This window comes from Manis javanica, chromosome 15 (assembly GCF_040802235.1).
Source record: "Manis javanica isolate MJ-LG chromosome 15, MJ_LKY, whole genome shotgun sequence".
Taxonomy (NCBI): domain Eukaryota; kingdom Metazoa; phylum Chordata; class Mammalia; order Pholidota; family Manidae; genus Manis; species Manis javanica.
In genome coordinates, this window is record NC_133170.1 from 16,236,268 (window position 1) to 16,249,777 (window position 13,510).

The 13,510-nt window shown below is 33.2% G+C and overlaps 1 protein-coding gene across 8 annotated transcripts in view; it reads right to left on the minus strand.

Moving 5' to 3' along the window:
• Nucleotides 1-13,510, minus strand: part of PIK3C2G (phosphatidylinositol-4-phosphate 3-kinase catalytic subunit type 2 gamma) — a 319,871-nt gene that overhangs the window by 236,437 nt on the left and 69,924 nt on the right. For 5 of the 8 annotated variants that reach the window (XR_012125937.1, XM_073223866.1, XM_073223865.1 and 2 more), the window contains 3 exons: nucleotides 8,169-8,228; nucleotides 5,289-5,411; nucleotides 944-977 (listed from right to left, as the gene is read on the minus strand). Coding sequence is in view for 7 of the 8 variants with exons in the window: in XM_073223866.1 (XP_073079967.1) it covers nucleotides 944-977; nucleotides 5,289-5,411; nucleotides 8,169-8,228 (217 nt within the window). In the remaining variant the exon portion in view is untranslated. Of the gene's footprint in view, nucleotides 1-943; nucleotides 978-5,288; nucleotides 5,412-8,168; nucleotides 8,229-9,044; nucleotides 10,431-13,510 lie in introns of those variants that run through there. The other 3 variants (XM_073223870.1, XM_073223867.1, XM_073223871.1) reach the window with 2 other exon arrangements.

Genomic DNA, 13,510 nt, shown 5'->3' on the forward strand with positions numbered 1-13,510 from the left:
TCCTCTGACATCCCATTCCTCTGTGAAGTGAAGTGGAGGTGTTCTTCAAATATAATTAAATGTCTTCTTTTCAGTGGTGAGAATTAGAGTTGATAGGATATTTCTATGTTTATACCTTTCTACTGAAAACACGTATGGAGGGCAAGTCAGGATTATCATTTGCATTTCACTGTCACCTCTGAATTCAGGGGTATTAGTTGAACATCTGTGCATCAGTTTCCTTGAAAAAACTCAGTGTTCATAAGCCAAATACCATCTTGTCTGTGCAAACAAGAACAACCCTACGCACACAATGCACATTAAATACTGTCATACTTTTATGCATATCAGGGAAACTGAGGATCAAGGAGTTTAATTCTCTAATATGACAGTCAAAAAGTGGCAGAGTTGAAATTTAAAACGAGTTCTGGTTGTATCCAAAAGCCAGACTCTGCTTTACACCACATGATCACACATCCACTGTGTCTCTCCAGAGGCAGAGCCCTCCTGTGCCCTGCAGTTTTATGGGCTCAGAGCCTCTGTGAACACTAACTGTTCCTCCTAATCGTCCCACCTTTTATGTTAGGTTGGTCTTTTATAGAGCTTGAAATAAAATTTGAAATTAGTGACTTTGAAGAAGGACATCTGCTACTTTTTTGACTTTTCTTACTTCAAAATATATTTAGCAAAATAAAATGCTATAGTTTCTTGGAATAGTTATAAAGATATTTTCAGTATTCGTTTAATTTTTATAGATCTCTTGATTTACCATTTTTTTTTAGCCTCAGGCTAAAAGTTTAGCCTTCTTAAATAAAAAGAATTTTAGCAAGGCAGTTTTCCGTCAATTAAAGTGTGTGTGTGTGTGTGTGTGTGTGACCATAAAGTTTCAATGAAAATATTAAATTATTTGCCTTTTATAACTAGCTTCTCTTTTCTAGAAAGTATTTCTACATGCATGTTTTACCTTTTGCTGAAGTCTCTGAATTTTGATGAAAATTCTGAAAAAGAAAAATAGGTGCAAAGACATACTTGTTATTCAGAAAACAAATTCTCAAAACAGTCAAGCTGATAATATCCAAAATCCAAACGCTGGAATTTCTCTGGCATGATAAAAAGGCAAAGCATTTCTTGGGGTTGTATATCTCTGGCATGATAAAAAGGCAAAGTATTCCTTAGGGTTATAAATATATATATAATAAACAGAGGAAATCTAAATTCTAAGATGAAAGAAAAGCCTTCTGAATGTTGTAATGAACAGTTTGATTTTTTAAAAAAGAAATTTCTATAAGCTAAACCTTTTTAGTATTATTAGGACAGTTCTACAGATACCACCTGAACTCAGTCCCTCTTCCACTGTAGTGACTAATCTTCTGATGTAAGTACATTTCTAATTCTGTCTGTTTAGCACATCCAATTATTGTTATTAGCAGTCATTTAGAGGCAAACATTGGGTTCCACCAAAAGGAGGGCTGGATGATAGTAGGCAGATCATATAGATTCACTATATAGTTTCATTTATTTCTTTATTTTTAGGAGATTCTTTAAAAAACTGACAGTATAACACTTGAAATTATATTCTAAATTTAAGAAAAGAACTCTGAAATTTTTGTTTGTTTGAATTCACATCCATTTTTATGGTGGTTTTGTTTACTTATTTGTTTATGTTTACCTTTGTTGGAGGCCTAAAATTACTTTAGTTCTTTAGAATTTGCTGGTTATAACTTTGTTGTCATGAAACTGTATAAGGTGATCCACAGATTCACTAAAAATAGTTTCAGTCCAAAAGCAAATTTGATTTTCTAATAAGACCTATCATAATTGACACTAATTTTTTAAAAATTTTGCTTTGACAAACTTTTAAAAAGTTTGGTTTTAAGAAAATCCAATTAATGAAAAACCCAATTTCTCAAATAAATTAGGGAATCATTGTTTACCTGTAACAAAGAATTTGCTGCAGTATTTCTTTAGAGAGAGAACACTTACTGTGTTTAAAATGAATTACATTTATATACAACTTTTCATTTCATTTCATTTCATTTAAAAAACATTGTTCACAAGCACCTTTTCAGAAACATTTCTCTCAGGGAAAATATTTCATCTGAGTAGTTTCAACCAACAGAATTAACAACTACACATAAGATCTTCACACCATCCAGGTGAATGAGACTATTAAAGATGTTAGCCTGACTTGACTGGATTCAGTTTATTATGAAATATAAACTTGTATTTTAAAATCACCATGACATCTACCTACAGGACAGTGTGTAAGACCTTGTTTTTCACTTTGTGATTCATTTATTGTGTGAACATTTAATGGAAATATATTATGTGAACTTCCGGAATATAATTTTGAAGGATGGAGAATTGTTTCCAGTGCTGAGTGGGAGCATGAACTGGAGTACAAGCACATTTGTGATGTAATTCTTCATCTTGCCAAGTCTTATATTTAATGAATACCTAACTACTTTCCTGTATGGCAGGAAACAGTCTCTTGCAAGTTGACCAAAAATGCAGCCAAGAAAAAGGAAAGCTTCTCAAATTTGAGTTTTTTGGCAGAAGACTCTTATTTCTCAGTATTTCTTTAATCGTAGGTTTGTGGTAGGTGGATAGACTGAACTACGTTGGCTTTGTTAACTGCAGTGACTGCATAAATTCTGTAAAATGCATTTACTTTTTACAGCCATTCTTATATAGGTGGGCTCCTAGTTAAGACAGAATGGAAAAAGAAATGAACAGAAAATTTGAATGAAGATTGATGTAGGATAAGTGAATTTTTAAAGTGTGCTCAGAATAAGAATCTGTTCATTAAGGGATAATTGAACAATCTGTTTTGGCCATTGCCATATATTTAAAAAAGACTGATAATTGTGAACTCTTTTCTTCATTTCTGTGCATAAATAATCACATATGATTTAGTACTCTAAATATATAAGAAATATGAAATGTGAATATGAGCTTTTCTTGAGAATTATAATTATTCATAGCTTTCCTAGGAGATACTCAATTTCTCCTTGAAGGATTCATTTGGCTTCAGCTATATTGAAAGTTTGACATTTCTTCTTTCAGGGAGTTTCAGAAAAATGAATGTTTTAAAGATAAAGCTTTTTATGTCTAGTCATACTTTAGTATCACTTAAAGTGCTTCCTGCTAAAATTTGATTTTCCTTATTCTTTGATCAGTTGTTTGTTTCTTCTGATTCCTGAGTGTAGTCCTTAAAAATTGAACAACAATGGTCTTAACAAATGGAAAGACTTATGTTGACATGCATACATCTTGTCTACTCCACTGGCAAAAGCTCACATTTGTCATGAGGCTTGTCATAAACAATGGCCCTGAGATAATGGGGACCAAAGTGGTATGCTTGTATAAATTAAAATTTTCATCTTGGCCATGTGGGAAAGATTCTGAAAAACTACAGCCAGCACCATCACCATTATCTCCAATACTGTTAATGACTTGAATAACACCTGGGTCCTTTAAACCTGCAAATTATGTTTTATTTTTGTGTTCTAGAGATAAGGAAAACTGAAATCAGAGATGTGAATTAATTTTCCAAATGATGACAGCTAGAAAGTGATAGATTGAATTTAAATCATGTTCGCATGACCCTAAGCTCTTTGCATTTTATCATCAGCTGTAGGTGCTTGTAATGTCTCCAAAACGTGATAATCTAAGAGAAACTACTTGCTTGCTGTTAATTAATTCTCATACCTTCTGATCCTGACTTAACTTCAGCTATTGGGAGGTTCTTCTTAGCACCATTTAATTCCCAAATATTTTGAGTATAAAATATTTATTTTCAAACCACATTGGTGATAGGCTTTTCAAGTCTATACTATAGTTTTCCCATTCTGACACAGAATGGAAAAATATGTTCAGATGAAATGTTATCACATCAGATTTCCTACCTTATCATTTGTGAAGACTGTGGATTTTAATTTCTATATAGAGAAACAGTTTTGGAGACTAGTTTTGTCAGTCCTTCTATAATTAGAAGGCACAAAAGTAGGTATTTCCCGATTAGGGAAACTTTAAGGAAATAAACACATATCGATCTCAGACTTTGAATTTTGTAATTTATTGATTATATTGTTTAGATTTGATTTATTCATTGCTTTGTGCTTTTAGTTTTTAATACATGATATCTTAAAAATGTTTTGGTGGTGTGACTCCATTCTTCCTCAGAGTCATCATTGTCAGTGTTTGTATAATGTAAATAAGGTATTTAAATTTCTATAGTCATTATTACTATCAAAATCACACACAGAAAAATATATTGCTGAAAAAGGAAATCCTACATTAAGAAATTACTGATTTTTTTCCATTACCTGTCTGAAACAGTAAGCACAATGATTTATATAATTGTGCACTTTCCAAATAATCAGACTGGCATATTCAAGGTAATATAATCTCTGTTGTTCCTTTCCATGTGGATAAGAAATGCATATAATTCTCTCTTATGAAATTTTGCATATACTGGAGTGGTATAGAGGCCTGGGTTCAAATCTCTATTTTGCCACTTACTAATCTAATTCTCTTCACCCAAGCATTCTAAGCATCATATTTTAATAATAAAATGAACATTAAAATATCAATCTCATGTTATTGCTGTCAATATGAATTGAAATAAAATAGTAAATTAAATGGAGTAATATATAAATGAAACTTTTTTATTTCAATGCACAAATCTTTTTGATTTATCATTTACTGAACTACTAAGAAGATTGAATTGATTCATCATGGCCAGATTTCCTAGTCTTTTTCTTAGGCAATAATCACAAATCACAATAATTCTACATCAGACTTTTGAATTTTTTTTAAAAAGTCACATATTATTCATTTTTTACAGGAAATCATTATAGGATGTGGGATCATAGGAGAAGTGTGCATTGCAATCACAAAATATCACAAAAATTGATCTTTCCTGAATATGTGTTTGTCCTCACAAGTGTGGACACTTATACCTGCATGTATTGGTGCCCCTGAGAGCCAATAATAGTGTATGAATAATTGTTTGTGAATATTATTTTGTAGGCACCTTCATCTAGGTAGAACTGTAGGACTGATTTCAGTCTCATTTGAAAGATTACTGTAGTTACAAACTTCAAAGGTATAACAAATTTCCTTTTACTTTAAATCTTTTTGGTATAATAGTATCAAGTTTCCATTACTCCCAAGTGATTGAAATATGTACACACACACACACACACACAAACACATACTAGTTAGTCAAAAGTTTTTCACTCTGCTTAATTAATTATTGAACTCAGGTTTAAAATAATTACTGTGTAATAAATGAGTATATTTACCTTTACTTTTCTCTGAAGAAGTAGATTTAATTCATTTACAGCGTCTGTAATTTGTTTGGTCTCCACACACCCTAGAACACTGCATATATTTTTAACTTCTTCAATGATTTTATCCACATTTTGCTGTAGATGGAAAGTAAAAAGATGCAATTTAATTGGGATACATTTTAAGTCTTTCACAGATGAAGAAATTACAACTATTCAATTATAAAATGAAAAAGAAAAATTTATGAGTAATTCATATGGAAAGAAATCAGTTGTTTTATTTTTGTGTGAATTCAATATGAGTCAATAGTACGACATGGCTGCCAAAAGATCTAATTCATCATTAAATTAGAGTGAAAGACATATACTCTCCATAACTAAAAAGTTAAGAGTCCCACAAAATTTCCAAGTATGTAATCTGAACTGGAGTTTAGTTTTGGGTACCACAGTTGAGACTGGACTTGACAGATTGGACTTCCCAAAGAGAGCAACCCATATTAATATGTTTTTAATGTACTTATTCAGAACAATATAGTAGACTCTATTTTCATCTCAACAGTCAGATTATTTGTTGAAATCCTGATTCTTCTCCATTTCTACCTGTAACCATGATCAAATCATTTAACTTCTGTGGGTCTAAGTTCCCTGTTCTGTAAAATTGGAGCAATCAATAATTATTCTAGGATTATTGTAATGGTAAGATAAAATACAGAGAATAAGGGCTAAAGCTAAATTAGTTCTTTTTTGTAAACTAATTTTTTATCTATTCAAATTTTTCAATTTGTAAGAGAAAACAGACATTTTCATACCCAGACAGCTAATAAAGTGAAAATTTAAAAGTCATAAAAACTGAGAAGGGTATGTATTGTGCTATGTTTAGTTTTCATTCATACATTCTAAGTAGATACGGGACATGTGAATTTGTGGAAATCCACAAAATACTACTAATTAAAGTGCAAATGCTGGATTGACTTGGATTACTCAGTAACTAATTTATTCCATCTCTTACTCTAATCATGCAGTGCTTCTTGTCTCATCTATTTATTTCATTTAATCTTCACAAAAATTCTGAAAGATAAATATTTTACTCATTACACTCATGAATTACTGAGATTGCTAGAATATGTTTTGTGAAATATTGCAATAGTAAAAATAACTTGGTGATTAACTGGATGTGAGGACCAATACAACGGCTGAATTTAAATGATTCCAAAATTTCATTCTTGGGAAACCAAGAAGTTAGGGTGCCATCAAGGATAGCAGGAAACACAGGCAAAATGGGAAAGCTTTTGGTGGGGTTGTGGTGCATATAGTTTTTGATATGCATGGCTTGAGCTTCCAACTGAGTAGACATAGCCTTCTAATATTGGGATATTGAGAAATGCTATGGGGTTCTAGCTGCAGCAACTGTTGGACTGAGAAAATACACACACACACACACAGCACGGGCTCCTGTAAACACTAGAAGGACTCTAAGAAAAATGTAAATGCACAGCTTATACCAAAACAGATAGGATACATTTCTGGTTGACAGAAATTTGAAGAGATAACTTAAAGCCAGAACATTAGCTTTAGCTTTGATGCTGCAATGGCCTGGTGGAAAAATCAGACTAGAATTAGGCCCTTAGGCTTATAGAGTGGTGTTTACTGCTCACAGTGGGACAAGTGCTGAAACTTTAGACATAAATGAGTTGGTAGAGGTAGGGTATGGGGTTAGATCAGGAGCTGAGACCCATGAGTAAACCCCTAGCACCGAATAGACTGTCATCTACAAAAATGGAAGAAGGAAAAGCAATATCTACTGACCAATACAACTTTTGAGGAAGCCTCTCTCCATGACAGGGCTCTGAGTTCCGAAAACGATGACCAGAGAAACTGCATTGCGTGTGGGTGTTGGGTTAATGCACTCTACTGATAGCAGGAATTTGTGCTAAAAATTGTGCAAAAAGTATTGTGACTATTTTAGAGCCAGGCAGAAGCAAATGCAAAACTATGGTATAGAAACATTTTTTTCTAACCTCAGAAATGTGCATGCATGTACACACAAATAAACACACACACACACACACCCTGCTAAGAAGGGAATAATCAGCCTAAAATGGACAAATCCTGTGATGGCCAATTCACTATGTGCAAGACTCTACAAACATAAAACACAATAGGATTAGTACCTGATTTCAAGAAATATCAAATCTATATGTGGGCATTATTTACATAGATACCTGGCCAAGAATTGGATATAATTGTCCAGAAAGAGAATATAAATAGAAGGGGAACAAAATTGAAAGCTGGGCATTTAACATTTCAGAACATCAGTATTTAGATGATGGGGGAAGAAGTTTGAGTCACAGGTGGAGCACACAGAGTGCTGAGACTTGAGCCTTAACACTACAGTTTAATGATCACAAGTAAAGGTAATGGATAGTACTAGGACATTTTAGCTTGGAAAAAAAAGAAAAGGGAAACATGATAACAATTTTTCAAGTATTTGATGGCTTTTGAAGGAAAAAGGGGATTCTATTTACTGTAAGTATCTCTGGAATGATAAATTAGAACAAATGGTTGTAAATTTAGAAAAACTCCTTTTGGTTCAATATGAGAAAAATCTTTGCAAAAATTATTTATTTAAAAATCTCCGTTAGTAGAGAATTTCTCTGCATTACCAGTATGAAAGCAATCAGTAATGTTTAGAAGAGATGTTTGCATTTTATGGGAGTTTGAACTGAACCATATCTAAATTCTTTCTTAACTCTGTAACTCTTTAGGTTAATGAAAACTGATAAATAATGCTATGATGTTATTTTATTGCTATATTCCAAGGTCGTCTTAGGAAATATTTGATGTATCATAGCCTCTGAAGGAGCAGCATTGTAATACTTTAGATATTCAGCATACCTTAAAACTATTTTGAATGTTGGAAGACAGTGGTGTCAAACCTTGCTCCTCTGCATCTTTCTGGAAGACAAAACAGAACAGCTTAAGGTTACCTCTCCACTTCCATTTAGCTGTGGATGGAAATCAAAGTAATACATGTTTAAATGGTGATGTAACAGCTTGTCATTTTCCATCTTTTATATAAACTTAGTGAATTTCTAGTTCTGTTTACATACTGAAAATTTCCAATTCAACTAATGAGTTTGGATGCAAACTGAGAATTTGGAATTATCTTCATCCCAGGTTCAGTAGTTATTGTTATTATAAACTGTTCTTTCAAGATTTAAAATAGCATTTGGAGTTCCATTTTAGCTTAAAATATAGAACTTTGGTCCCATTGTAACAATGAAAAAAGGCAGATAATATACAAAATCATATTTTTTCCTGATTTGAGGTCGCAAGGTGATCAAGTATACTGATATACCAAAGTATGATCAATAGGCTCCTCCAAGAGAGATGGAGCACATAGGCTTTGGCCTTTGGCAGAACACAGGAGAAGGAGGTAGATAGGAGGGTAAGAATAAATCAGCTAAAATTTTAACCAATTCTGAAGGCCACGCGTGAGCTATCATGCCAATTTGGAATTTCTACAAGTCCAAAACAGTCATTATGCAAGTTGTTTTCCATGGACACATGTTCAGGGTATATATTAAAGGCCAAGCAGAAAACTGAAGGCCTTTTCAGGGGTGCAGTATGTAACAGCTGTTTGTGGGAGACAGGCACAAAGGCTTGCCCACTTCTGTGGAGCCTTCTCTCATAAGAAGCAATAGGCTTAAGCTACTGGTTGATGGAACTAGAAAAATGACATAGTAGGAGGGGCAGAAAACTCTCTGTTACCGTGATTCCAGGCAAAAAGTCTCTTCCTTTTGGTGGAATGGGAGAGAAAGAAAAGCAGCCTGCCTCTGGGGGAAAGGTAGACCCAGCTGATGATCCTTTTGCAAAAACTGTTTGCTCCTGGGGAAGGGATAGGAAACCCCATCTTGAGTCCATCCTCTATGGACATCAGTCGGAGCTCAGACACCACGGGGAGGAGGAACAGAAAACTCTTTCCTGTAAAAGAGTAACTGCAGATACAAAGCATAGTTTGACTGTCATGTGGCAGGGCAGGAATTCTCAGAAAGTTCCAGTCTTGAGGCTTAAGAACACGATATGCCTAAAGCTGTCATTGAGCATTACAGCACAGAACTTCCTTTACCCAACTATAAAAATGAGCCCATTTTGAGTAATACACAAGAATAGAATACTGCCTGGGGAGAGACAAACATACTGGGAGGGACTGTCTCTCTGGCATAGGAAAGCAGGGATTATAGAAAGCAGAGGGTGAAGCAGGTACACTGAGAAAAAAAAACAGAAACTCTGGTACCACAGGCCCCATTGTTAGTACAGGCAATAGTAGCTAACCAAGGCAATTTGAAGCCTGAAGGGCACTGATGGTAATAGCAATCACAAAACACAAATAAAGCTCACACATTGTCTAGATTGTATCAATCCTACATACTAATAACACAATAAAAGAAGAGCAGTGCCCGTTTTCATGTAGGAATACAATTTAGCTCAGTCTCTACTGTTCTCCACATAATGTTTAGCATTCAGTCAAAAATAGGATCCATACAGAAAAGATGTCAGTAGATGAAACAAAACTACATAAATTACTTGGATGTTAGAACAATCAGACAAATACTTTAAAATAACTATAATTAACATGTTACAGGGTCTAGTGGAAAACAATATGCATAAACAGTTGGAGAATTTCAGCAGAGTGATGGAAATGATACAATAGAGTCAAATAGAATGGTAGAAATATAAGAATATATATTTCTATAATACATTATCGATGGAGAATTCCTTCCAGGGGCTCATTAGCAGATTGAACACACCTAAGGAAAGTATCAATGGAACTGAATATAGGTCAAAATAAATGAACTGAAACACAAAAAGAGAAAACAGTGGTAAGAAAAATCAGAACACACAGATGAACATGCAAAAGAAAAAGTCATATATAATTGGAGTTCTGGAAAAATAAGGGTGCAGAGAGATATTTAAAGAGATAATGGTCAACTTATCAAAATTTGTGAGGTGCCACTAAAATTTAGAGGGAAATTCATGGCTTTAAAATTTGAGTAGTTGTGTGTCAATTAAAGAAGTTGAAGTTATTAAAAACCTTCCTATAAGGAAAGCTCTCAACAGATTATATAGCATTGGTGAATTTTATCAAATATTTAAGGAAGAAGTAAAACCAAATCTACTCAAATTCTTTCAGAATACAGAGTGAGAGAAAACACTTCTCAGTTTATTTTACAAGGCTAGCATTACTTCAGTATCAAAATCAAACCACAGCATTACAAGAAAATAAAAACATGAACTAATGTCCCTCATAAAAATAAATATCCTTAACAAAATATTAGCTAACAAGCCAACATGAAAAGGGTCTAAATCCTCACAAAGTGTGTTTTATCCCAATAAATGCAAAGATATTTTTCAATTTTGGAAAGAATACTTAAGAATCACTATATAACTTGTATAAAGATAGGAAAATCATTTGACAAAATTCATCACTCATTCATGATATAAACTCTTAGGAGATTGTTAGTGGAACGAAACTTCCTCAACTGGCAAAGGGCAACTAACTTCATATCTTAACTACATAACCTTCACATAACTTCATTCTCAATGGTGAAAGACTGTATCTTTCTCCGTAAGATTAACAACAAGGTAAAGATTCTGTTCTGTCACTTCTGGTAAAATTCTACCAGAGATGAAGACAAAAAAAATCCACAATTAGAAAAAGTCAAGCTATGTTTGCATGATGTCTAGGGTGGGAGGGATTTATGGCAAAGAGGCACTCAGGCACTTTTTGATGTAATGGAAATATTTTATGTCTTGATTTCTGGGGTAATTGCACAGTATATGCATTTACAAAACTAGTCAAACTATACAGTAACATGAGTGTATTTTATATAAAATTTGAGAAAGTTGATTTAATAAATAAGATATCAATATGAAAGTGAAAGACAAGCCACCAGCTGTCATAAGATTGTAATACACATTACCAAAGGAAGAGTAAATATATAAATAACTTCCAAGAATCTACTTGAAAAAGATAAAGGAATGGAGAAAAAATTTGAATATGTGAATTATAAGAGATGACAGTTTGATGTTACATTTAAAAAGAGAAATGAATTATGAATTTGTTAGTAGTCAGGGAAATGAAAACATATTGTGAAATGTGTATGGTCCTTTCAAAAAAGTGTCTGGTAATACCTTATAAGTCTATGACCTTGTATATAACAGGAAAATCCTTGATATTAGCTCAATTATATATCAACAGTAAATAGATAAATAAACTGAGGTTCACTCGTTCAATTGAGTACTATACAGTAATGAAAAAAACCCACATGGAACAAGGTGGGTAAATATCAAAAACAATATTGAGTAGAAGATACAGGGCTCAAAATGTACACATAGTTTGATTTCATTAGGTAGACATTAAAAAGGAAACCTAAACTTTATATTGCTAATGTGTGCTTATTTTGGTACTGAAATGACAAAGTGGAGCTGCAAAAAACTACACCAAAGAATACCTGTTATATAGAAGAAAATACAAAGTGGCACATGGGCTGATCCTATGATACTAGCAAAATTTTGCTCCTCAACTTTTAATAGAGGGCCTGCTAATTATTACTCTTTAGTTTGTATGTACATTATTATATGTTCACGTATTAATAATTCACTGTACAAATCCCAAGTAAAATTTCAGATCATGCTATTCCTTTGACAAAGCCCTTCAGTGATTTCTGTCTCACTAGGAATACAAATTACGTTGGCTAGTGACTATCTTCCTTATTGAAGGTCTGCTTTACTTTTTCACTTTTTTCTTCTTCAAGTCTAGAGTGTTTTATACACAATAGGTTTTACTTTTAGTAGTTTCTGTATGGCCTTTATTTTTGCTAAGGTAAGTTCCAATTCTGCAATTATGTTTATTTTCCCTGTGACCTGACTTTATCTCCTTTGTCTCCTTTTCTTTCTCCTTTTGTGACCTTTCAACTGGTCCTTGTTACCTATTCATTTATTCTATTTTCTTCTTATGATTTTTTGGTCCTTTCCCACTTTTTATGTTCTAGTGTGAATACAAATCAGTTTTGTGACATTTTTCTTCAGGATCTTATACATCTGCTTTATTAATAGTGTTAAAAACTTTAATAACAATACAATAGCACTTGTACTTATATTTACTTGAACATATGTTATATTCCAGCCACCATATTATATTAAGCATGTGACTTACACCATTTCATTAATCTTAAAATATTATATTTTATTATACTCTAGTGATGAATAATAGGAACTCTAGGAAGGCTGAATAAAAGTGTCCATAGTGGTGGAGGGCTGATATATACATCTATCTGACTTTGGAACCTCTGTTCCTAAATTCTATCTTTACTGCTACTTTGTCTAAATTAAGTTTGAAATTGGAACTTCTGAAAATCAGCAATAGATCTCATTACTAAGAGAGCTTCAGTTTTAATAAAGCTAAATATATATTATGAACTCCCTATGTTACCCCCTTTCTGTCACTTATATATAGAATTTTAAGCCACTGTCTAGAGGCTAAATACTGTTGGATTTTCGTCTTGGGGAGAGGAAAGTATGAGGTAAGTATTATTCGGCCTTTTCCTCGGTTACTTGCACCTGAAATAGAGATGATGCTATATTCTTCTGGTCATCTAGTTGGTACTGTCTCTGCATCAGGGGCTAGATGGCTAAGGGTATGGTGGTTTTTAGCTCTTTTCAGATCAGTAAATATTTCATGAAGCCAAACCACATTTTGAAACATGGCAGATTTTTCTCAATCCAGATCTATCGGGTTTACATTTAGTTCACCAGTTACTTGATTCTAATATAAGTTTCTTATCAGAGGTAGGGATCGCTAACTTTCTCTAAAGATCTCTAAAGGTCCTTGGCATCTTAATAAAATTTTTGGAGACAATACATTAGGGGCTATTAGAAAAAAACAACTTTGAATCAGAAGTTGATTATTTTACCAAGATTGAATCTGATTTTACACTGCTTTGCTCTGTATATATACCACTATGTGTACATTATTTATGTAAATATGCTGTCTTTTCCATCAGCAACTTCAGAGTGTAGTTCTGACCTCCGTTCCTCTTGATCCAGTGAGTCAATAGTTCAGTAATTTGCATTAATCAAGTGTTAAGTAATACCTTAGGGGAAAATTCTTTCTCTTTTTCTACTCTTAATTTCTCTGAAATGTTAGAGATAAATAGAGAATATAGACTGAAGAG